Genomic DNA, 24,673 nt, shown 5'->3' with positions numbered 1-24,673 from the left:
ATCAAAGATCACTTTGTGTATATATAAACTTTTCTGACCTAGATCATTAATACCAGAAAAATGACATGATTTTTAATCTATTCTTTTTATCTGTGCCATTGTCTCCGTGTTCCTTGTAAATTAGCCAACACTGTTAATTGCCAGTGATATAATGGATTTATGTTCAATTTACGACCAAATGGTAAGAAATTAGTGAAATGGCTTGTGCTGCTTTACTCTGGATATGTGGAGTTGCTGAATTTACATTAAATTTCAAATTGTGTAATGTCTGTGCTAATCCTGAAAGCTGTCTGGATTCTACTGGAAATGTTCAAAGTTTCAGTTCAGAAGCTCATTTGTGATGGTTCCACTATTCCACGTGTCACTGGAAACTTCGGAATTACATAAATACTTATCTGAATATCTGATACAAATGTTTCTTTTTACCATAACGAAAGATTTTCCATAGTATAAGCAATTTCAATGGACAGACTCCCAAACAAAACTGATGAAATGTGAATACTCTTATCTAATCATCGGTTTCATATTTTTTATCCCTCTGAATGAACTCTGGCTGGATAAGAATAGAAGAAATGATAGTGCACTCCCACTATACCAAGCACTCCATGTATTTTAAAGATTGTGATCATTATGAAGATAGAAGAGTTATTTACATTTAGTTATTTCATTAACTGCACACTAAATCAGTTTATTTTAAATTTCCTCCCATCTACATCAACTCTATTAAATTTACTGTTCCTTGCATTCCTGTGATACTTCTTCATTGTGTATATCACCAACCATTTCCTAAAGAAAACTTTTATTACAGTGTCTGAGCACTTCTTTTTAAAACCTGAATCCTGAAAGTGTTATTTTGGAAGATTAGAGTTTAAATCAGTTTTATACTTGCCCCCAGCGTTCAAGACTGATCTTTTCTAAGTTTCACTTGACACAGCATGTAAACTTCTCCACCAGATTGTCTGAGCACTCTCAAAGCTTAATTGATCCAATTTGCATGTCTCATCCTAGCAGGATTGTGTATCATTTCTATCCTCTTGGACTAAGTGATCACAATCTAATCATTTTGTATACAAAGCACATGGAACGTTTCCAAGTCCTTTGCTATCCCCTTCCATGCACCCATGTTAAAGCTTTCTAATTCTACAAGCAATCTGATCTTCCAGTACTTTTACAGGATTATTGTCTCATTGATTGGCCTTCTGTCACCAATTATAGTACGTTAAAACCAATGTATTTTTTTGTACACAAAACATTTTTACTTTGTCTAACACCTTGTTGTAGGCTTCTTTAGAACAGGTGTTTTACTTAACACACTATACATGTTAGTTAACCCTATCTAAGGGGCTAGTCCCTATAGGGCCAGATCTTCTGGTGTAAATCATCATAGTGCCATTGACTTCAATAGATATATGTCAATTTACACCAACTGAAAATCCATCCCTATATTTGTAGGGAGGAAAATAATCTATCGTTTTCCCATTGCTCCCAATCCTGTACCTGTTTTTCTCCCAGTTTATAATTTCCAAAGAAAAATAAGTTATCTTCAAACCTTTGTTAAATATCTTTCAAATGTTAAGTATGCTTTTGCATATTTTTGTTTATTATTTCTTCACTTACCTAAGCGTAGTTTGTCCCACTTTCTCCCTACCTAAAATGAGCATGCTACAGTAACCCTCCTTAAACAAAAAGGTGATCTATTCAGAAATTGCATTACCTATGAATTAATGAAATCTAGCTTGCTAAAATAAAACAAACAAATAAATAAATAATCCCTTTAAAAAAAAAATCTGAAGCACACTGGACAAATTAATGAAGACCAAGGATGAATAAACTTCAAACATAATTAAAACCAAGCACTAGAACTAAATGGAAAATTCTATTTGATCAGTTCAATTATAAACTCAGGGTTTGATCTTAATTTCCCCTATGGCCCCAACCACCTTTACCAAAATTCTATTTTAAAAAACGAGCATGATGCCCTTTTTTCTTGATGTCCTCTGCACTCAGTTTTCTTACCTGGTGTCCCTCCCCCAGGATCTATATGCAATTAGCTGCATTCCTGCACTAGTAGGCTGCTGTTTTGGGATGGGGTTCCCTAGGCGCACACTCAGGGTGTAGGCCTTTTACCTGGAACCCCCTCTGCATGTTGGAACCTGCTGTCCAGCTGCCTTGTCTCTCTGGGTGCAGTGCTGAACTGTCAAATTCCTGGTACTTAAACACACCTCCCTGCCAAAACTCCACCCCAAAGGTGTGAAGCTTTTGGTTTACAGTTTAAGGTTATGTCTACACTTAAATATACATGTAACCTTAATCACGCAAAGCACAGGAGAGTACAGATCATACAAAACTGCAATATCCCTCACTTTCTAGCTCATCCTTCCCTTGTGACTCCTGGGGGGGAACCACTGGAGTCCAGGAAGGCAGGCAAACAAGATGACTCCTCCTCCTGGAGGCTATAGCTAGTCTCTCTCCCTCATGGAGCCCCTTCCCAGCTTCTGTGACCTTGCTCTCTCCTGCCGCGCACTTAAGGTGGCCAGTCATGTGTTCCCAAAATACTGGACATTCTGGTACTTCTGGGAATGGTGTGACCCTGCCCCCACTAGCTTGACTCTGCCCCCACTGGCGTGACCTCGCACACACAGTACGTATGAGGGCACGCCACATGGAAGATGCCATTTTGAAGAACGTGCCACTCTGCTCTGCCAGTGTGACTTTGCACACAAGAAGTATGTAAGGTCAGGCTGGCGGCTGCAAAGCTCTCACTCTTCAAAATGGTATCTGATGCCGGACAAACCCACATTCAGTTTTGTCTCACTACTGACCAGGAGACAAACCACCCAAGAAGAGGACTGTCTGGTTTAAAACCAGACGAATGGCCTGCCTACCCACACTTTCTCTTCCTGTCTGCTCCTCCTGTTCCTTTGTGGCTAGCTGTTTAAATCCGACTGGCTTCCTTTGTTCTGTCTTTGGGGGTAACTTTCCACTGCTACTGCCTTCCCCCCCTCCCTTCAGAGGAGTTAAGCTAGTTTTCTAAGGATGCAGTTCATCTGTTGTTCAAGTTTCTGATGTATGTGTGCTACAAGACTTTTCAACAGGGATGGACATATAGGCGTTCATGAAACAGCAGTTTTTCATTATGCAACTTCACAATATGAATCTGAATTCAAAAGCCATACAGATATAGCCCCCATTCATCACACTGAGCTGGATGTATAAGTAGGTAAGGAGCAAGAAGAGGCTACTCAAATGCCATTTTTTGCCTTGGGCAACAACAGAGGAGTACTAGTCTAGTAACAGTGCTGTGGAAGGCCTTGAGTCTATGCAAAAGGAAAATGATAGGTTTGGACAGAGGGTAAATATTTGGATGAAATGTCAAAAACAAAAATGCCATAAATTAAATATTGTCCTGGCCAAACAACTGATTCAATGAGCCCTACCACTTTAAAACAAATGTAATGAAAAAAATATTCAGAGAAAAAGAGGGTTGCTCTTAACGTGTTGTATGACGGGTTAAAAATGGCATTGTGAGAATCTGTATTTGTATTTATTTTCTTTCAGTGATTTTCATATCAAATGGCCTCATTGGACAAGTAAAAAGCAAACCTTGCCACTTTAACCTAGTCTTGAAAAGCTGAGTTCTACCATTCTCATGCATAATCACTAGAAATAAAAGTTCTGCAAGTTTACCACGAAAAACTCTGATTTTCAAATTCTGCCCTCATTAAATGTGTAATCACATTGCCAGCAACTGGATTACACAGGAGTAACTTACAGGAACCTCCTAAAAAATTCTGTAGATGATATACACATACACACACACTAGAAGCCAGCTAACTCCCTCTCAGGGGCTCAGCAGGGCTAACAGAAGAAAAAAGCAGGAAAAAAAATCATTTTTTGTCACCAAAGAAAGCAGATATGACTCTCATAGAAAGCTGATTTGTTGTGTAAGCAGGCACCATTTTACACAGTCACTGTTCAGAATAAAATCATACTTTAAGCAAAATAATATATGGAAATATACAAGAGGCCGCTGAAACATTCTAAAAGGACATCTCAGAATTAAAGGTATGAACTTCCTCTCCTTAATGATCAATATCAAATCAATCAATATCCATCAGATGAGCTGAATTATATGTGCTAGTTAATTATTATTAGTAATAGTAGCAGTATGACTTATTTGTATTATGGTAGTGCCTTGAGTCTTCAACATGGACTTGTACCCCATTGTGCTAGATGCTGTACAAGCACAGAACAAAAAGATGATCCCAGCCCCAAGAAGTTCACAATCTCTGAATTGCACCATCTCTTTGTTCACAGTTCAATAAACTTTTCAACAGATGTTAGGAAACAAACATGGACAAACATATTTTTTCCCAAGACTCTGTAAAACTTTGTGAGTCAAAATAATATATCCTGAGATTTATGAATGCCAATCTTCTAAAAATCTCTGCTAAAATATCATTTTTCCTTTGTCACATATCATTAAAGAATCTCTTACTCTTTTGTACTGGAAAAATCTATCCAATCCTATGTGATATAAACAACTACAGTACCTCCATTGCCACCAACTACACTAATGGCATAGTTTGGTTTTGTCACTGGATTAGGAAAATGTTGAACTCATTGCCCATCATCAATTATACTCACACTTCCAACAGAACAATCTAATCTTTGGAAAAACAGACTGGTGGCAGCCCATTACTCTCTACAACCGTTCTCCTTGAGTTCACGGAGCACATCTGTTCAGTCATGGATAAAGGGCTATTTACAGGTCCTATAATATTGGACTCAAATAAAACTTTTAATACTGCTAATCACTCCCCTTTTTATTACAGCTTTATTCTTCTGATCTTAATGATCATGCCATAATTTGCTCCACATCGTATCTTGCTAATCGTTCTGTAAAGTAATTTTCCAGGGAAGTGAATCTAAGCTACAACTGTTAATTCTTAATACTGTGGTGCAATTATTTCTGTTTTCTCTTTATGGATTAAGATTTTCACTTTTATATGAAATTAACGAGAATGTAACTCACTGATGAGTGTGTCTGAAAGGTCTCCCTTTGTGCCCAAACCACAGACGGTATAAATATGTCATAGCCACTGCCAAAGAATGTCGATTTTTCAGCTCAAACTATCGAGATTCATGTTTTTAACTCTGGAAGTCACTGATTCAATCCATGGTGCATCAGGCAAAATGACAGCCTTCATAAGAGGACAATGGGATCTGATTTAGTTCATCACCCTCTTTCCGTTTATTTTTTATTCAGTAAAATTAGAAAAAGTCCTGAATTAACAGGCTTGGAGACTGAAGCCTTGACTCGGACAGTTATTGCAGAAGCTGTGACAGTGTACTTTCTTGCATTGGTATATAATAATACTGCCTATTATTAATAATAATAAACAATTAGGAACTAATAAAGATCATGTACAGATAACTATTTTGATAAAAAGTGGAAGCAGAAATGTTTGGAAAACTTGATCATACAATAAATAAATCACCTGATCTAGATTATATGCTTCATAGAAGCATTAAGAATAATAATGAATAGAATTAGTTGCAACTTGTCGAAGTTTGATAATTAAAAAGGATTTAGATTATTTTTATTATTTTTATTGTTACATTGATAGCAGAAAACTCATTGACATTATAAGAAAAGCAAATTTATTGATTTAAAAAAATAAAAACAGAAAAAAGAATAGACATCCCGATAGTGACCAACCTGTAAGTCAAATTTTCGCACCTTGTACAATAATGGAACCTATTTTAAAATTGAAAATCCCTAAACTTCTAGAAGATGATGGAAACAAAACTCCAACAGAAAGGGTTTAGAAAGAACATTTATGTTAATCAAGAAACAATTGGTTTTTTTTTTCCCCGTTGGACAAAATTATTAAATTAATTGTGGGTAAGTACTATATGTAATTTTGATTTCACATAGTGAGTAGCGGTACATTGACAGCAGCATGATTGGTGCTGCCAGATCAGTTCAGTGGGATAGATTGAGTGGAAGTGGAGACCTGCTCAATAGATCAGGAAGTCGACTGTGTTAATCCACCTCTGCAAAAAGAGTAACACTGCGTCAACTGGAGGGCATTTCTAGTCAGCGCAGTGTAGTGGGGATGGCATGGTAATCAGAAGTTAGGAAGTTGACGGGAGCTACTCTTGCGTATGTCCCATTGACTGCCGCCGAATTTCACCGGCAGTGTAGATTAGAGTATTTCAGAAAAAAACTAACCGTGAACTTATCATGATCAGTGGAACTGGAGTTAGAGGGCCCAAGTTCCCTGGAGAAACTGTTATTGATGGGACACCATTGGAAAATGAAACACAGGGAGGTTTGCTGGAAGCAACTCAGCTGTATGGACAGAGAAGTCCACAGGGTTTAATAAAGTTCCACTTGTTCAACATAACCTGCATTCAGCTTCATTGTTTATGAAAGAAACATGATGGCAGCATCTGAGCTGTGAGTTCTCTGAAGTACAGTAGTTGGCAACATGAGCCATGGAACTTGGTTGGAAGCTCCCTTAACCCCTGGATTTTGAATACAGCCTAGCAATAGATCCAGTAGAAAGAGGAATTTGAGATGCTCATACAAATGGTCATGCAGACAAACGCTTGCTATAATCCATCTTGCATACAAACTCACTCACATAGATTGAAAACCAATGGAAGGACCTTAAGCAAAATGTATTGATTAATGGCAAAGTATCAACTTGGAGGAAGATATCTGTTGAGATACTGAAAAGAATCAGTGTGAGCTCTCAGGCTTCTAATTCACTTAGGTGTTTTTAAGAATTTTAGCTAAATCCCATATTCAAAGCAACAGCTACTTAGGAGCCTAAGTCCCGTTAAAATTCAATTAAATTTAGACTACTGAGTCACTTAGGGATCTCTAAAAATGTTATTGTTGGTTTTATTAAACATTTACAGGATCTGAAAGAGGATACAAGCAGTATATTCATAAAACTGACTAATAATAAATTAATGGGAGCTGAAAAAAACAATAAAGCCAAGAAATAATACAGACAGACCTAAAGAGTTTCTAATACATTAAAATGAAATTCATCTTGGAAAAATGCAAAGTAATAGTGAATGAAAACCATATTGCACTAAACAGCACTATTTGAGTGTTCATAAGGGCCTTGAGTTTGTAGGTTGGGATATCATTGACCTGGTTTGCTGAGATTGTCTAGCAGCAAACTGGAATTGAGGTAATAATCAAGTGGACGCCGAGTGTTATCTCCAGCTCACCTCTGATAACTTTCTGAGAAAGGTCTGACTCTGAGAAATTTCAATGTGCAATATATACAGCGCATTGAAGTAGAAACAAACAAACAAAAACAAACCCCCCAAACTATGATAAGAAATACTTTCAGGTAGGGGGAAATAAAGGAGATGAGTATACTGGGGCAAAAAGATTAGAAAGGAAAAGATAACAGGCTATAAAACAATCAATTTATCCATTAACAGCTTCCAAAACCCAGCCATTTGCTCCCTTAGGTCCGTGAGGCTTCTGCATGTGATCCTAATGGTCCAGCTAGTACATTTGTGCTAAAATAAAAAAATGTAGAGCTCCCTTATCTTTGGGCCATTGCTGGTGTACAGCTGGTCTGGAAAATGCAGCCAATGGATCAAGAGCAACTTTTATACCATTTTCAGGAATCCATGTCAAATTATAACACATTGAAGTGCTTCTTGAAGTCACATAGGCCAACACAGTGTTCCTGTGCTTAAAATCCAGGGGTTTTAAATCCAATACAAATAAAAATCTAATACCCAGCCTGTGCTTTCCCCAAGGGTTCTCTGACTACCTAAACCATGATCAGAGGGGCATCCCTCTAGATGGTGATGTAAATGGACATCTCAGGAATTCTAGCTAGCTAGACAATCCACAGCAGGCAGACTGAACTGTAGAGCCCGTTGTAGTCTTTGCTTTTGTTTTTGTTTTTCCCTCCAAGAAAGTAACCCATGATCTCCTCCTTTTCCATATTTGCTCTCTCACATTCAGTATTGCATTGGCTCTTGAAAAGAGAGAGGAACAATTGATTACAAGAACTACTGCTTCCATTGTCAGAGAAAACTTTGTAGTGTTGCAATGGACTTCACTCTCTCAAGAGCACTGGCCAATATAATGCAGATGTTGCACCCTGAAGGGATGACTCAGGAGGAGCACATTGCATTCAATAGGGGAAAAAAACCTAAAAGTCAGCTATGCTTTATGACATCCATCCAGCAGTGGTAGTGGACATGAGTTTGCAATATAACATGGTATAAAAAGTGGCAAGCAACTTTTGAGTTGTAAAATCTGAATAAATAATGGAGCCGGAATTCTGCAGCTCTTGTTTAACTGAAGCTATAATACTGTGTTCACTTCTGGGCTTTTCATTACCAGGAAGAGATTGAAAAATTGGAGAGAGTGAAAAAAAGAGCAATAAAAAATGATCAGAGGGCTGGAGGGTTGACTAATGAGGAAAAATGACAAGAGTGAAATATACATATTGCTTCACCAAACAACAGCTAAGTGGTGGTGGGAATGGGGCATAACAGTCTACAGATATTTGAAGAATATAAACACCTACTAGTGAGAGGAATTGTTTAATGGTTTTCAAATAAACACCACACAATATCACAGCTCTGTAACTTAAAAAGGAAACATAAAAATGTGTACAACAATTTCAAGAAATTTTATACTATGTAAAGTAAGCAATTTTATATGGAAAACCATTTAAAACTATCTACTCATTTATGGTATCCCATGTATGCTGCTGTGGCATATCTAGGTAATGGGCATGTGATTCCCAGACTGTGATTGAAGATTGTTGTAGAATCACAAGCTAAAATGATATTAACAGATCACTCATGTAACCTTATAGAAAAAAGCTTAACTGGCTTTGATTTACTGGCAGACAGGAACTCCAAATTAATACCTCAGTGTGAAATATTTTAAGAGCTTATCCTTCTTGTACTGTATCTAAGGCAACATCTATTGAATCTAAGTCCATTGCACCCAGAGGTGTAATTTGCATCTTGTGTAGACATAAGTAGGTTAGCTTTCACCAAGCTAGCTCACTAAAAATAGCAGTGAAGACAGCAGTGAAGACACAGTGGTGCAGGATTCAGAATGGCCTAGCAACACGAATACGTACACAGATAGTGGGCTAGCAACACAGGCTAGGCCGTATGTACACAGGCTAGGCCGGCTTGCATGACGCATGCCACCTCTTGCACTATTGATAATTTTAGCATCCTAGCTAGAACAAATCTAGCACACAAGCTAGCAAATTACACTCCTGGCTGCAATGTAGACATAGCTTAAGAATCAGACTTGTTCTTAATTTTCCAATGCATTTCACAGAGACACAACCACCCGTGGGCTTGAAACTCCTTTCACTCACACCAGTTTTACACCAGTGTAACTCATTAGCTCCATTAACTTCAATGCAGTTGCTCCTGATTTCCACAGATGTGAGAGGAGAATGAGTAGTCCATGAGTCTCCAGTTCATTTTAGGGAAAGACAGAAACCCAGAACATCACTTAACAAATGTAGGACTCAATTCATTTCTCTCAGTCCACAAAAAAAAGGGTAGGATTTTGGTCCAGATATTCTTTTCCTGCTCCTAAAATGTATCCTGTTCAACCATAGGAAACTCTGTCAAGCACTAATATTAAACTGAAGTCTATCTAGAACACAGGATTTGGGAAATTAAGGCAAGCTTTTTACACTGCTAAACTGTGGAATATATTGCCACCTGTTGTCCAGCAATTCTCAGCACTCTTTATTTAATAAAGTGTAGAGTCAAATCATGAGGCTAGATTTAAAAAAAATGGGATAAATAATTTTATGGCCAAAAGTAACATTGGTAATTATACATGTACGTATTACAAATTACTGTACTGTACTTTTATCTGAGTGATTTCCTATTCCACAAGTATTGTTTGTCTTCCTATGTATTTTAGGATTATTTATCACCATACATATACAAAGACAAGGTCTCTGCCACAAGGATACAGTCTTTCAAAACACTGTTGAGCACTGGAACTATTCAAAGAAGCACATACAATCTCATCTCTAAATATCTGGATGATTGAATCTTGAATATACACTATTATTTAACTCATATGTATTTTCCGATTTTGGTTGCCCAGGCCATTTTACCACATGTTCCTTCAATATTCACAGTTGGTCTTCCGCATCAGTTTTTCCTAAACTCAAATGAGTTATGCTAAATGATTGTACAAAATAAATGTTAAGCAAGTGTGGTGTTGTTTTGTTTTGTTTTGAACTGGAACAAAAAGCCTTTGGTAGGCAAGATGGATGTTTTCTTTAAAATCAAGAAATATAAAGGGAAATGTATTTAATTTTTTTTGCACTTGAAAAAATATTTACCCTAAGATAAAAATCCATAGATAAAAGAGTGTTAAAAATTTTATGAGTTTTAATTATCATTCATTCTCCTGTCAATGTTTTGGGGCAAAATAAAATATGCATTTTATGTCATTATAACCTGCTAGCCCTTTATAAGCTATAGCTTAGTATCAGCATATTTATGCAGTATATTTCTGTCCAAAGCAAAAGGTACATTAAAAATACTGATGCTAATTTGAATTAACTGGATGTTTCCTTTTTTTCTCATATGAAAGTATTGAAAAATATTTCCAATATATTACAGGACATATTGCTGCTCTTTTAAATTGGAAGAATTGTAAATAGAAGATTTCCAGCTACAGTAGTAAATTGATCTGTAAAATTATAAAAGTTAATACTACCCACCAACCAGAACATAACATAAAGAATATGTAAGCAATTACGGCCCTGTCTTACTTCTACTAAAATCAATGGGAGTTAGGCCATTGACTTCAGTGAGAGCAAAAGATAGGCTTTTTTCTCTTAATAAAAAGTTGTTACGGTGTTTTTTGTTTTTTTTTTTAATTTTGTTGTCCCACTCCAGACAGCATGGATGAATGAAACAAAAGTAAATGTATCTTCTGATGTTCCATTTCATGTAATACAAAACAAACAGCAAAATATATCATCTGTTTTAGGACAAAAAACATTGAAATTTAAAGGAACATAGACTTTAACCTATACTGACAAATATAAATCAGCTGTAGTGTTCCTGAAGTAAAACACATGTGGTGTTGTGTAGCTGATACAATATAACTACTTTGAAGAACTTAGTTATTATTGTGTGCCAGCTAGGAGTGAGTGATGAGATACAGTTAGGGATTTCGCTTTATATTCCATTATATGCATGCATATAAATGTTTATAAAATATTTTTTAACTGGAACATAGAACCTCCTATGCCCCAATTCCCTATTCAGATGTAGTTGGCAATGGAAAACATACAGGCTTTCTTCATCCATCCAGCCCCATTGAAAACTAGAGCAGAAGGAGACCTTCTTTAACTTTCACTGTTGGAGGAAGCTGGAACTTACGTGATGGCCACTATCTTGGCTGCCACATTCAGGACTGAATCAGAGATCTCCAAAGCTAAAAGCATCACCTTACATAGCTTGCACTAAAGACCCATTCCTCTCTAATTGGGGCTTTATGGACACATATCCTCTGCAGATTAGACCCAGAGGACCTGTAACACAGACTCACCAGTGGGTTTCGCTTGTACCAGTGGGGGATCAGGCAAAACAGAGCTCAGCTCCACCACACCTCCACCCATCCCTGACATGCCCCCAGTCTGTACTCAATGCACGCTCTATTCCCAAGTATTTAGAAGGCAGTGGATGTACATTTACATCAGTGGAGGTTCCCCCTACACAGGGGAAATGCAATGTTTAAATTCACTTGGCTGTGCACTCAGAGCAAACTTTGAGCACTTAATCTTTAAAACTAGAACATAAAGGATTTCCAAGTGTCTTTAAATAAGTCATAAATGCTCTTTTTAACAAAGAGGGAAAGTTCATATAGAAAAAAGACCCACATACAGTCACACATACTCTTAAGAGTAACATTTGTTTGTACTGGATCTTCACATTAGAAACATTTTGTCAAGTCACTAGAATTATGGAAGGAACAAAGGGTTGTGACAAGAAGGCAAGGCTGTTATTTAGCAACTGGAGAAAACAGAATGTAGAAGAGACATGGCACAAGCACTACAATGCAAGTAATTGCTTATAGCACAGCAATAGATTCATCAGCACTTTACGGTTGTGAGAGATGAAAAACACTAAAGACCTGGAATGAAAGCCTGATGGGTCTGTAGATAGACATTTGTGTCAAATGCTTCAGGAAGGTTTGGCGAAAGATGTCAAAGTGAGAAAAAAGATTGCACAGAAGAGATGCACTACGCTAGCAGATTGTAAAAGAATCAGACTTGATAGGCATATATTTCAGATATCACCTCACATAGGGCTTCATCCAAAACCCATTAAAATCAATAGAAAGACTCCCATTGCCTTCTCTGGGCTTTGGATAAGACCTATGGACAGCTATCTAGCTAGGCACTGGCATGGAGCACAATGGTGTCCAAACATACATCCTGACTAGGGTTGCCAACTCTCCAGGATTGTCCTGGAATTAAAGATTATGTCATGTGTTGAAACCTCCAGGAATATGTCCAACCAAAACTGACAGCCCTAATCCTGACCTGTTGTTGACCACAAATGAGACAAAGATCTTAAAGGCAGGGCACACAGTTATCAGTGCATGAAGTTTAAAATGATATAGGATTCATTTTTTAAGGATAAATTACATTACCAATAACATCCATTTTATGGTTCTGCATTTCAGATGTCAGTAATTTGCCAGAATAAAATTGTATGACACAGAGAAAACTGGACAATAAGTAACGGTCAAGAGCTATGGGTACAGAACTAAACAACAAGCTCAGGAAGTGAAAAGGTGGGGAAATGCTAGCGCAAGGCAGGAGGAAAGGAAAGCAAGTAAAGTGGCTAAAAAAGGTAAGCTGAAGCAGCAGGAGTTTGACTGTCATCAAAATTTTAAATCTGCTCATGTCCTCATATAGAAAAGGCATTTTCTGATAACTAGGCAAGCATGCATGAGACTTGCATCTACGGTAGATCACTGCAAAATTACCTTTTACTTTTCTATATTGTTAGAGAAGCTCTTTAAATATAGTTTAAAATAACTTCCAGAAGAAATGTCAAGCATAGTGCTAGAGGTGGAGGCTACTGGCCAATCAAAATGCAAAACTGCTATTAAAGGATTATCTAAATAGCATGACTGTGTAATAGAAGAAAAGGCTCAGGTGAAGGCAACTTAACATACTGATGACATCACCACTTCTATAAACCTTTCCCTTCCACTATACCTCACATTAATTGTCAGTGTTGTATCTTATGCTAAAAGATCAAAAAAGGTACACTGTTCATTTCCTAGTTCAGTAGCTATTCCCATTAGCTGTCTCAACCACACTATCTTTTCTAATAATTAAATTAGGTCTAAATTGTCCCTGGCCCTTGTGTGGGTGCAAGAGTGAAAGCATAAGGAATCTTTTTCCCATTAAGTCCCCTGAAAAAAGAGCAATCATATTATCTATGCTCAAGGGATTGCAGAGACTACTGCCTCCTCTTGAATCTTGGGAGCACAACCCACCCACAAGGTGGTGGAAAGGAAATGAGGCATGGACCATGCCACAACTCACCACACAAACCCATTCAGCTGGTCAGGAACACAGAGGGGAGCTTGCTATACCAGCCATTAGAATAGTGCAGTCCCCTTGTATTCCCTACAGCTCACAGATTTCCCCATGAGTAGTGTGGCAGTGCAAAGTCCCTAAGAGAGATGTGCTGAGCTATCTAAGTAGAGTTTAGATTAATTTTGTTTCTCATTGTTTCAAACAGCGGCAGCACTTGCAGTGCAATATCACTGACATGAATGGTGGTGTCCCATTTTACTTAAGGGATCAACTGTTATCACTCTGTATTATATGAAGCAATAAAGAGCTCCTGAGACTGATAAATTTGAGAAGCACAATAGAGTTGTTTTATTAATCTCTGGAACAGTTTACTGTGAATATAAAAAGCAATAAAGCTTATACCTATTATGCATCAGAAAAAGGCATAGAAAAGAAAAACTTGTAAATATACATATTTTCCTTCATGTGAGTTTGAAATCACTGTGCTGCTACTTTTTCCATACTTCCCAGAAAGATGTTAGAAATACAGCTAGGAAATATAGTGCAAGAACCCACAAAGCGTTTGGGAGCCCAGATGTAACTGGTCAAAACTTGGCATTTGCTTGCAGTTTCAGAGTTTCATTTGAGAATTTGTCCCACAGTGTTAATAACAAATTATTTGGTATAATTTCTAATAATTGGTGAAGAGCCAATATTTGTAGTAAAAGGTCTTCAGCTTTTCTACACTACTTTCTCACTGAAGAAGTCTCCTCAACTTTTCAGGAGCTGGTGTCCCATCATATTTGTGTGAGGTAGACTTCAAGGCCAACATTTTCAAAGTGCCCTAAGTAGGGCAGCCAAAAATTAAGTCACACAAAATAAATGTCCACTCCTGAAAATGGTGAGCTAAGCTCTATGGGGTAGCTCTGTGTTGCTTTCATGTTCTGCACAGTGTGCTGTATGTTTTTGGCACAATATTAATAATGCATCTGAATATCATCCCTCCTTCATCAGGCACCCATCTCCTAGCTTTATAGGGAGGGGAAAGAAATTTCCTGTACCCTAATAAATCTCCTCTCTTGGCCTCAAGGAGAAAGGGAAGGAGAGTGCACTCTCCCCAGTAACCCTCTTTCCCAGGCCTGACAGGACTGGGGGGAAAAATGCTACCCTCTCCCACCTGGTCACATAGAAAAGAGAGCAGACATTTGGGTCATGCCATTCCCACCCAGAGAATCCCCTTCCCAAATGGCACAGTGCATGTATATACACTCTCTTAAATGTACTAGCCCTCTGGGCGGTGGGCTAATAGTCTTCTACCCAATCATTAGTCCACAGGATTCTGCCATGTTTCAGTCACAGAGAAGAGGCCTTTAGCAGCGTTTCCTAGACACAGTGCAGAATATAAGGGAAGAGATGTGGCTTGCTTACCTGGCTCCAAATAAGAGCATTTAATAAATGTAGAGTATGAGTTTTTTGCCCAGTCTCCCTTCCCAAAAATTGTAGATAGGGTAAGTGGGCCAGCTGGCCACCCCATTAAAAAAAAAATAGGATGAAGGAGGGGAACAGGTGATTGTCACCTGAACATGTCAGTAGAGGAGATGGGAGGAGGAGGAGGATAGAATGACACAGGACTACACATCAAAAGAAACAGTGAATTGCATAAGAGCTCAGGGACTAATGGATAAAAACTATTTAACACCATCTCATCCATGGAGCTCTCCACAGGCCAGTTGTACGATCAGGCCCTCGTTTTTTAGTGTTTTGGAGAAGGAAACCTGTCTATCTGTGTGTTTGTACAGCGCCTAGCACAACAAGCCTCTGATCTTGATTGGGACTTTAGGGCACTACTGCAATATAAATTAATAATAATAATTCCTTTTATACATCTTGGCCCACACTTGAAAATTATGTCCAGCATGTCTTTTTAACTTCAAGTAGTTAAGAGGAAGCACCAAGAGGCATCTAATGAATAAGGAAGATGGGGCTGAAAGCCAGCAAGTCCTTAGTTCTAACTCTATCTCTGATACACTCTAACGGAATAGCCTTGGACAAATCATTTAACCTCTCTTTCTCAGTTTCTGTAAAATGCCACTTAAACATCCACAGGTATTTTTCTTTTTTTCATTTTGCTCATTCATTCATATTGGCCTTGTGTTTTGTTTGCAGAATCCTTCAGATCCTATTGAGATTGTATTAAACAATATTGATCTTATTAAGGGTATAGCACAGAACTGAGATGGACAGCATGCTCCCAATTTTGGAAGACTTTAAAATCCAGATCTGATTGGATCTGATTTTTGCAGCTAGTGCCTCTCTTTAGACAAACCCTGATGAAATCAGTGAAGCCAGAAGTCAGACTGTAAACCAGTACTCTCCTGTTTAGTTCACAGTCTTCCTCTGTTTTCCTGACTTGCTTATGTATTTGTTTGTTTGTTTGTTTGCTTAGACAGGCAAAAAATGGAAGAGGTTCTGGCTGAATGAGATCTGGTGTCATTGCAATGCCTCACAATGCTCTTGAGGAGCCTGAAATTCTTATCAGCATTCTATCCAAAAAACTAAATTAAGAGAACATTAGGGTTACATGGTTAAGCAATCAAGAAAATAGAAAATTCCCAAGTTATGGTTGCACGCACAATTTTAACTCTGCCCCCCGATGCGTATGTGTTTCCACACAGATTTTAATTACATGATCACTTACTGGTTCTCAAATAATACAGTATAATAGCATGCAATTTTTCTAAGGCTTTAGACACACATCCATAGAATTGTTTAGTACTGTGCACTACTATTTGTATGCCAAACAGACTTCATTAAAGTCATTTATATGGAAAATACACAGTAAGGCATTTTTACTCAAAATAGTGCAGGGTAATAGTAAACATTTGCCAACAAATATAAGCCCCCTAAGTTTCCAGATAAATTAGCTTCAGAGTTGACTGGCTTATCCCCTAAATTTAACCTTTGGAGTGCATTTGTGTTCAACTTGATTTCCTAGGTTTGCTAAATAATTTCTTATTCTGTTTGACTGGCTAAATAATTAACTGCTTCATCTTCTGAATTGTACCTGAGGTATGCTGTGCTGATAGATGGAAAGAAATTGTACCATATATGGCTAAGCACCTGATCCTATTAGGTGTTAAGCACATCCTAGGAGGCATTGAGCATTATGCAGGATTTAGCCCTTGTGATGGGGTGTCCACCCCACCCAAGGCCTGAAGTACTAACAATTCTATGCAAGCATGTCTAGAGTTCTAGAAAAATTGTATGCTATTGTATTATTTGCGAGCCAGTCTGTGATCATGTAATTAAAGTCTGTGTGGAAACCCATATGCACCAGTGGGGCAGAGTTAAAATTAACCTATAGGCTGCACTGGAGCAAAAATGCACCAGGTAGTGCTCAGGCTTAATTTGCCGATGAAGTCCAGCTGGGGGAGGAGCTGGGCCTGGTTTATAAAGACAGGAAGCTGGCCACAGAAAGTGGCTGCAAGCAGGTAGTCAGCCATCACTCCCTGGGAGAAGGAAGGTGTTTGGGACTACAGTCTCAGGTAGCCTGTAGTTACTCCTGGAGGGAGGGAGTTTGAGCTGATAAACCCAGAGGCTGGGGGAAGCCAGAAGTTAGAGTTGAGAAGTAGGAAGATGTAGGAAGGAATCCAGGGGAAGAGCAACATGATCAGGGAGTGAGCAGACCACTGTTGCTAGAGAGAGGGACCCTGGACTGAAGTACAGGGTTGGCCCAGGTTCTCCTATCAGCCATGGGAGAGGTGGAACAATCAGGGCAGCATATGAAAAGTCTGCCTGAGTCTGTTGGTAAGGAAAAACTTTGATATCCCAGAAGGGGAAGACCATAGTGACCTAGCTGGAGGGCCACCCCATGAAGACAGAGTACCTTGAGCTGCAGGGAGTGTGAGAGACAAGGCGGCATCAGAGCTGAGTGGAGCTAATCCCCAGATGCAGCCACAGGAAGGTGCCCTAGTTGTGTGTAGATGCCCATGTGACAGCCCTAAACTATTGAAATTCAAACCTTGGAGAGAAGAGAACATACATAAAAAGGCTAAGAAGTCAGAGGAGAATGAGACCCTAATAGTTTTAAACTGATGTAACTCCCCCAGAAATAGTGATGTTATTCTGGTTTAAACCATTTTGAGAGAAGAAGCAGGCCATTTCATATAAAACTCCTCCAGCAATAGTGAAGTTACCCCTGGCTTACACCAAGGTGAGAGAAGCAGCCACTGTTTCATATAAAAGTATAATGAACCATTATGGCACTGAAAATTGTTCAAGGATACAAAAATGAAATATTACAAAATATTCCATATATGCATCTAAAGTCTAGAAAGACTGTATGATATTATATTGTTTGAAACAATATTATGGGTAAAATCCTGGCCCTACTGAAGTCAAGGGGAATTTGACCACTGACTTCACTGGAGCTAGAGATTTCACCTTATGTGATCATGTAACTGATGTGTCAAAATGCACACAAACAAGAGAACAAAGTTAATGTTAAGCATGCATTTAACTTTGGCATTGTGTGACTTTGCATGATTTCCCATGCAACCCTAACATTGTCCTTTAATTGTCCACTGTTTTTTAAACTGAAATATCTAAGGCTTCTTAAATAAAATGAGAGGAAAAATATTCCATAATGTGGGTCTATTTGTCTAAATGTTATTGAAGCATTTTATCCCACACACTTTCTGAGGGCTGCAGGAAGGTGTTTTGTCCTGTGCAGTTAGAGCTGGACTGGCACCTTGCAATGCATCTTGAACAAGGGGCAATGCATACCTGAGCTGTCCCAAAAGCAGAGCAAGCTGGAATGTGACTGATTTGGGGGAAGTAAGCTATCCCAGCACAGCTTACTTCCCTTTCTCCTCAAGCATTGGGGTGGAAGGCTCATCCCAATCACTACTCCCACCTGTCCACGCACTATCCATCTGCATGGATGCGGGAGCACCAGCACAATGGTAGCTATTCACTCAACAATGCTACTATCCATCATACAGTAGTCCATACAGGAAGTAACTCCTTGCATTCCTTCACTCCCCTGGGTGGAAGCACTGAGACCTATAAAAAATCCTGTGACCATTATGAGCTGTGCATCTTATTTTATAAGATGCATAGCCAGGAGTATGTTTTCAGTAAAGCACTGTCCCTTTTGCAGGTGCAAATTTATGCCTACATTTTCTGCATCTGCAAAATGATTGTCTGGTGCAAATATGAGTTCTTCTACCAGCAAATCATTTTGTGGATGAAAAAGAAAAATAGGAAGCATAAAATTGCACCTAGAAACAGAGAGCTCACCTTCAATAAATATCTCACTGTATGGCAGAAGCGTAGCCAGAACTGATTTTTTGGCAGGGCCTGTGGTTGACATGGGTGGGCACAAGCCTTGTGTCACAAGCGAAACACAGGCTGATAAAAATGTGGGATGAATTGCTTAAAATCTGATCCAGTGGCCTGCTTTCAAAGTGGGTGGGCTGTGGCCCACCCAGGCCCACCTGTAGCTACGCCACTGCTGTACAGCTAAATTAGCCATGCACGTGTAGTGTGGACTTCTTTACCTGTGCATGGTATAATGAGAACTCCATGCAAAATGTATTAAACATGAGCAAAATGCAAATTGCAATGGATCAAATCAAAACCAACTTTCACTAAATAACTATGTATTTCTCAAACAGGGCTATTTCCAAGCCAAACTTCAACTTTCTACCATCAGTCAAAAGTAGCTGAACATTTAAACAGACCTACACCTTCAGACAGAGATCAAGCTGGAACAATTTCAATCCCAAAGGCTGAAACCCATAAATGACTGAAAATAGGGTGTCAGAATGGAATCTCTTACATAATCTTAAATATAGCAGGCCTTTTTATGACTCCTATAATAAAAAATAACTGGAATCTGATCATTTCATCATCTCTGACCCTACAACATCTTTATGAGCTCAATTGTGCAAGGTGCTCAGTGCAGCACTTAAACATATGCATAATTTTAAGTATATGAACAGTCCTTCATTTGATATCATTGGGACTACGCATGTGGTTAAAGCATGACCACAAGGATCAAAGTGTGAGGACTCAACTTTTCACACACTTACAGCATGAGTAATTTTGACATCAGTGTGATGGATCACATAAATAAAATTTCTCAGTGTTTGCATTAGTAGACTCCAAATTATTTTCTCTGGAACCTCGATCTTCTTATCTACTTTCTGTAAACTTTTATAATTTTGCCAGAAATAATTTACTTTACTGTATGTTACGTTTGCTATAAATTAGCCAAGAAATTCTCTACTTTTATTAATTTGTAGTTATTTCTTAATAAGCAATTAGATAGTAAAATGGGAGAAAAATGTTTCTTTCAATGAACAGTTACCAGAGATATTCAATAAAACCTAAGCATTTCTCATTTGGAAAGTTACTGATGGAGCCATATTACATGCCTACACAAAACAGAATAAACAGGCCCAGCTTCACAGCTGTGCTCAGTATGCACTGCGTGCATCTAAAGGGGCTTGAAAAGAGCCATTTGGGACACCCTGATGCTGAAGGTTGTTTTATACTGACCCAACACCCCCTTTAGTGTAGTCCAGTATTTGGGTTGCGTTAAACTATACTGGCCAGCTACACCGCCAAAGTATCAGTATGACAGTCAAGGAATGCCAGAGCGCAGCAACATTCCAGATACTCCCTCATTTTCCTAGCCATCATCCACAATCTGCCATTCTGCCCTTTCCCTATTGTCTTCAGTGATGCAGACCCAGGTCTTAAGGCTTATCAATACAGGGCAGAAACTCTGTTTTTTGTTTGCCTTTTTTCTTACTTCTTGTAAAGGATCAGGTACAGTTAACGTTGCTATATAGCTACATAACAAATAAATGTCATATTATGTGTAATGAGCATCTGTTAACTTTATATTAATAATTAAATATCATATTTGTGATAACAATGGTAAAATGCATAGGTTATCCTAATTCTTTAAATAAATAGCTAAAGCTGGTTTCCATCCTGGCCTACTCGTAACCAAGCCAATAGAATGACAATTCCTGGTCACACTGTATAAATGCATCAAGAAAACAAGCATCTGCAGTTTCCAAATGCTGATCAAATCCCCTACCTTTCCTACATAGAGAGGGTCTGTACCCATGTATTCCTCCAGCACAAAGAATTGATTCCACACCCAGCTGCGCTTGGTTCTCGACCTTCCTGATTGAAAGTAGGGCTTTGATCGGGACCTTGAGAGCTCTGCTTGATTCATCCCAGAAAGACACAGGAAAAGAGCTATTATCTGCAAAAAATGGCAGAACTCCACTTTGCCCAACTTCATCTTTTTTTCCCCTGTGTAAGAAAAAACCTTGATAAGGGAGCGGGTGCAATTCCAGTTGGCTCCGTAGCTCTAGCCTCCAGCAGGGTGTCAGCTGGGAGTCCAGAGATAATAATTTGTGGAGGGTTTGATTGGAAGAGGTCAGCACTGTTGAATAGCCGTCACCAGAGAAATGGTATAATAGGTACCTATCAGGGGAAAAGACAAGAACTGTTGTCAGGAAGTTAAAAAACATACACATCGCTTTCAGCTTTCACTTGCTGCATCTTATACTTTACTAAAACTTTTCTCTTCGTTGTTAGTAGTATTAACAGACTTTAGCTTATACAATAATACTTTGACATTCTAGATTGTCTTCCTTTGATTATATTAATCTTACTGCTTGATCTGTATCTTAATCACAAAATCATACAAAGTTTTATATTTATCTGATGAACGTTCTCTTGATTTATGCAATTTTGTGATACAAACACCACAGTCTTTTCTCTTTCCTTCTCTGTCTAATTATTTTACATTTACTAGCTTTGATTTTTCTTCCCCCCCTTTGCTACAGCTAATTTTACTTGTCATTATTAGGACATAAGAACAAAGCATCTAACAGCAGTGATTCATACCAGTGGATAGGACATATGTTAGCTTAAATCTTTTCCATCTAACAGGAAAGTGAAATAAAGTAGTATAAGGTGACTCAGAACAACTTGATTGATTCTGAGTCACAGTAGACCAGATGTTTTGATGTGTTCTGATTTGAATCTGATCAGCTAAAAAGCCAGGAGTTTCCCCATTCATTTATTTCCCATTAAAAATCTAAGTGTCAGGTATGATATGAAGCATGTTACACAACTATATCTATCTTCAAAAAGGTCAGAAAATAATTTGATTTTATATGTTCAATGCAATGTCAGTGTGAGGCTGAGAGATTCCTACAAAGTAACACAGACAAACATTTTCTCATAGAATATCTTCTCTCTCTCTCACTTTCAAAATTCTGGCTACTAAGGAGCTGGCAGAATTTACTAGGAAAGATGACCAATCCTGACTAAATGCCTCAAAATGGCATGGTAAATTTGTCAAAATATGAATTTAAATCAATCAATCTGATACACTCTCTTTCCTCCTGCATTTATTAAAGTTGTTTTGATCTAGCAAAAATATATATAATGTATAAAAGCAAGGTGATTATTTTCCCCAAAATCTTTAACATAAATAATTAAATAAAAATAAAGAGTTCTTTGAGAGGGCCAAAAGTAGGTCTGAAATTGTGGAGATGTTATGTGACTGTTTAAACTCTATGTAAGCAATATTTCTTCTTTCAGTGAAGATTTCCGCTCCTTGTCAGGCCAACGTGTTCAGGCGTCAAGATGCATTAGAAAAGTGTCAAATATAAAAGGGCAAATGAGGATGATGTTAAAACGGTTACCAAGTAATTCATACAGAGGGAAATACTGTCATCTAGGAAGCCCTGGAAGAAAAAAAAGTTAATATTTTGCATGTTCTACTTAACCGAGTAGACTAGCCATTACACAGAATATATATTAAATGCTTTAAGTAAATTCTTTTATTGCTAGCCATCTTTATTAGAACTGAATGAAATACAGTTTCTGATAGTTGTTCACAGTATCCAGAGCTTTATTTTAGATGTGCAATTTCTATATATCTCCCAAAGGTAGCTAGAGGGCAAAAAACCAAAACAAATAAAAAGCCCTTCTGATTACAGAGTGTATTTAATGCCTTTTTATAGTAATCCCTTATGAGTACTGCCTTGCAACAGAAAGGCTCTACTTAGAGACCGGTGGGATAAACCACAAACCCACTAAACATGTTCACTAAGCAGCAGCAATTTGAAAGCTCTATATGTAAAGAGCTAGTGACTTGCTACAGGCACAGTGAAGAAAATAAGCAACTTCTTACCTGATAACCCTGATTTCTAAATGCTACAATTCTGAGGCACCTCTGCAACATGGAAGATTCCCTTTGCAGTGGGACTAACATAAAGGTGCCAGTTTCAGCAAACTGGTTTATGGATTATTTATTATATGTTTGATTATTTCTGAATAGACATAGCTCAACTTTGGTAAGACATAGTCTGATTAAAAAAACAGAACCAGCAAAAATAAAAATATGAGAATACAGAAGAGGATTTGTTTTCTGGCTGAATGACATGTTCCTCACCCCACCACTCAGTTCATTTAAGAGATGGTTCTCCAGAGAAGTGCTGTTCATACCAGAAATTGTAAATACACCCTTTAAGTACCAACTCAACATCTCTGTTTCACCAAGTTAGCTACCAACATCTGATATTTCAAAGAGGCAGCACACTGATATTTAACGGATATAAAAATATTAAATGGATTTTCATAAAAAATGTCAGTAAAACACTTACAGTGTGTTTGAGGCTCTCTACTAAGCATTCTTGCTCTGAACAGACATTTAAAACCTAGAATTCCAGTAACCTTTATCTTGAACATTTTCTGATCTCCGTTCTTTTACATCTGAAGGAAAGTATGAAAACCACCATATGGAGTGCAATCCTTGTGGTCCCTAGCCACACACCACAGCATGAAACTGAAAGCACACCCAAAATACTAGCCGAAATATAGTCCGTATGCTAGACAGCACAATCTGATGAAGAGCAGAATATACAATAATCAAGAATTTTGGAAGAAATAATTTTTTATTGATTCTCAAATAGTTTTATCACACAGTTTCATTGTTCCAATTATTTTTATTCAGATAAGTGTTGATGCTCTTTTACCAAGTGGATATTTATTCCCTTTGCCATTAATTTGATCTGAACTAATTTTAGGGTGTTCTTTTTTAGTCCTTCCAACATGTTTAATATTTCAAATTGATAATTCCTTTAAAAAAAATCAATATTCAGTGCATAATATTTTTTGCTTCCTGGCAGAAGAGATAATTATTTATTAAAATGTATTTCACTCTCTCTCTCTCATTAATATTTCTCTATGTATGCAAAGATATACAATACAGTATATACATATATATCATATCTTATATTCTCTCACTGTATATAAACTAATATATGTATGGGGAACAACTGTGTTTTCAGGATCATCTGCTGCATCTACATGGAATATTATCACTTTGATGGAGCCAAAAGGTAAACTGCAAGGTACCAAAAGGTACATCCTGCCAAGACATAAATGTAGACTTCTGTGTTTCATTTGAGCCAACTAAAATTGAAAGCATTGTATGGAATGCAGCTCTGTCCTCTGATTTAAGTGTCATTTGTGTCATCTGCTGTTGCAGGATTGGGTACCAAAAGAAAAAGAAACTGATTCTCAATTATTATCTATTCTGTTTTAGAAGTTCTTGTTTTGAATAAGGTTGTTCACTCGCTGTTCAGGATGCAAGTGATTAAAGGAGGCATTATTTGGAAATGCACCTGATGTAAGTTAAACATCTAAGCATCTAATTGCACCTTCAGATCAGGTAGTCAGACATTCAAATGATGTTCGTTTTGTCCACACAAGATTTGGGGTGCAAACCTGTGTCCTCAAATTGTGGGTGCAGAAAAGGAGGTCAGTTTTTAACTGTCAGGATGTAAAATAATTTGGGATTGAATATGTTTTTAAAACACTGCAGTTCATCTTCAATGAGAGCTCATCTCTGTAATTTACTTCCTACAAAGCTCTCTGGTCTGCCAATAGTGCCGTACATTAGTGAAAACAATCGAACTGTAATCTAAGGGGTATATTCTGTGATCGGGGTCTTTAATACTTCTGATTGCTAC

General features: G+C 37.9%; 1 protein-coding gene across 5 annotated transcripts in view; it reads right to left on the bottom strand.

Annotated features, from left to right (window-relative positions):
- The window catches only part of CDH7 (cadherin 7), an 85,756-nt gene extending 64,777 nt beyond the window's left edge, over positions 1 to 20,979 (bottom strand). For 4 of the 5 annotated variants that reach the window (XM_067537476.1, XM_067537475.1, XM_067537477.1 and 1 more), the window contains exon 1: positions 20,713 to 20,979. In XM_067537476.1, coding sequence (XP_067393577.1) covers positions 20,713 to 20,922 — 210 coding nt within the window. In that variant the 5' untranslated portion in view covers positions 20,923 to 20,979. The remainder of the gene's footprint in view (positions 1 to 20,712) is intronic. The other variant, XM_067537478.1, reaches the window with a different exon arrangement.
- Between the last annotated feature and the right edge of the window lie 3,694 nt (positions 20,980 to 24,673).

The sequence above is a fragment of the Emydura macquarii genome, unplaced genomic scaffold, assembly GCF_026122565.2.
Source record: "Emydura macquarii macquarii isolate MOO-44397 ecotype Brisbane River unplaced genomic scaffold, CSIRO-AGI_Emac_v2 contig_431, whole genome shotgun sequence".
Classification (NCBI taxonomy): Eukaryota; Metazoa; Chordata; order Testudines; family Chelidae; genus Emydura; species Emydura macquarii.
The sequence above is the reverse complement of the archived record's forward strand: the minus strand, read 5'-3'. Positions and strand labels throughout refer to the sequence as shown.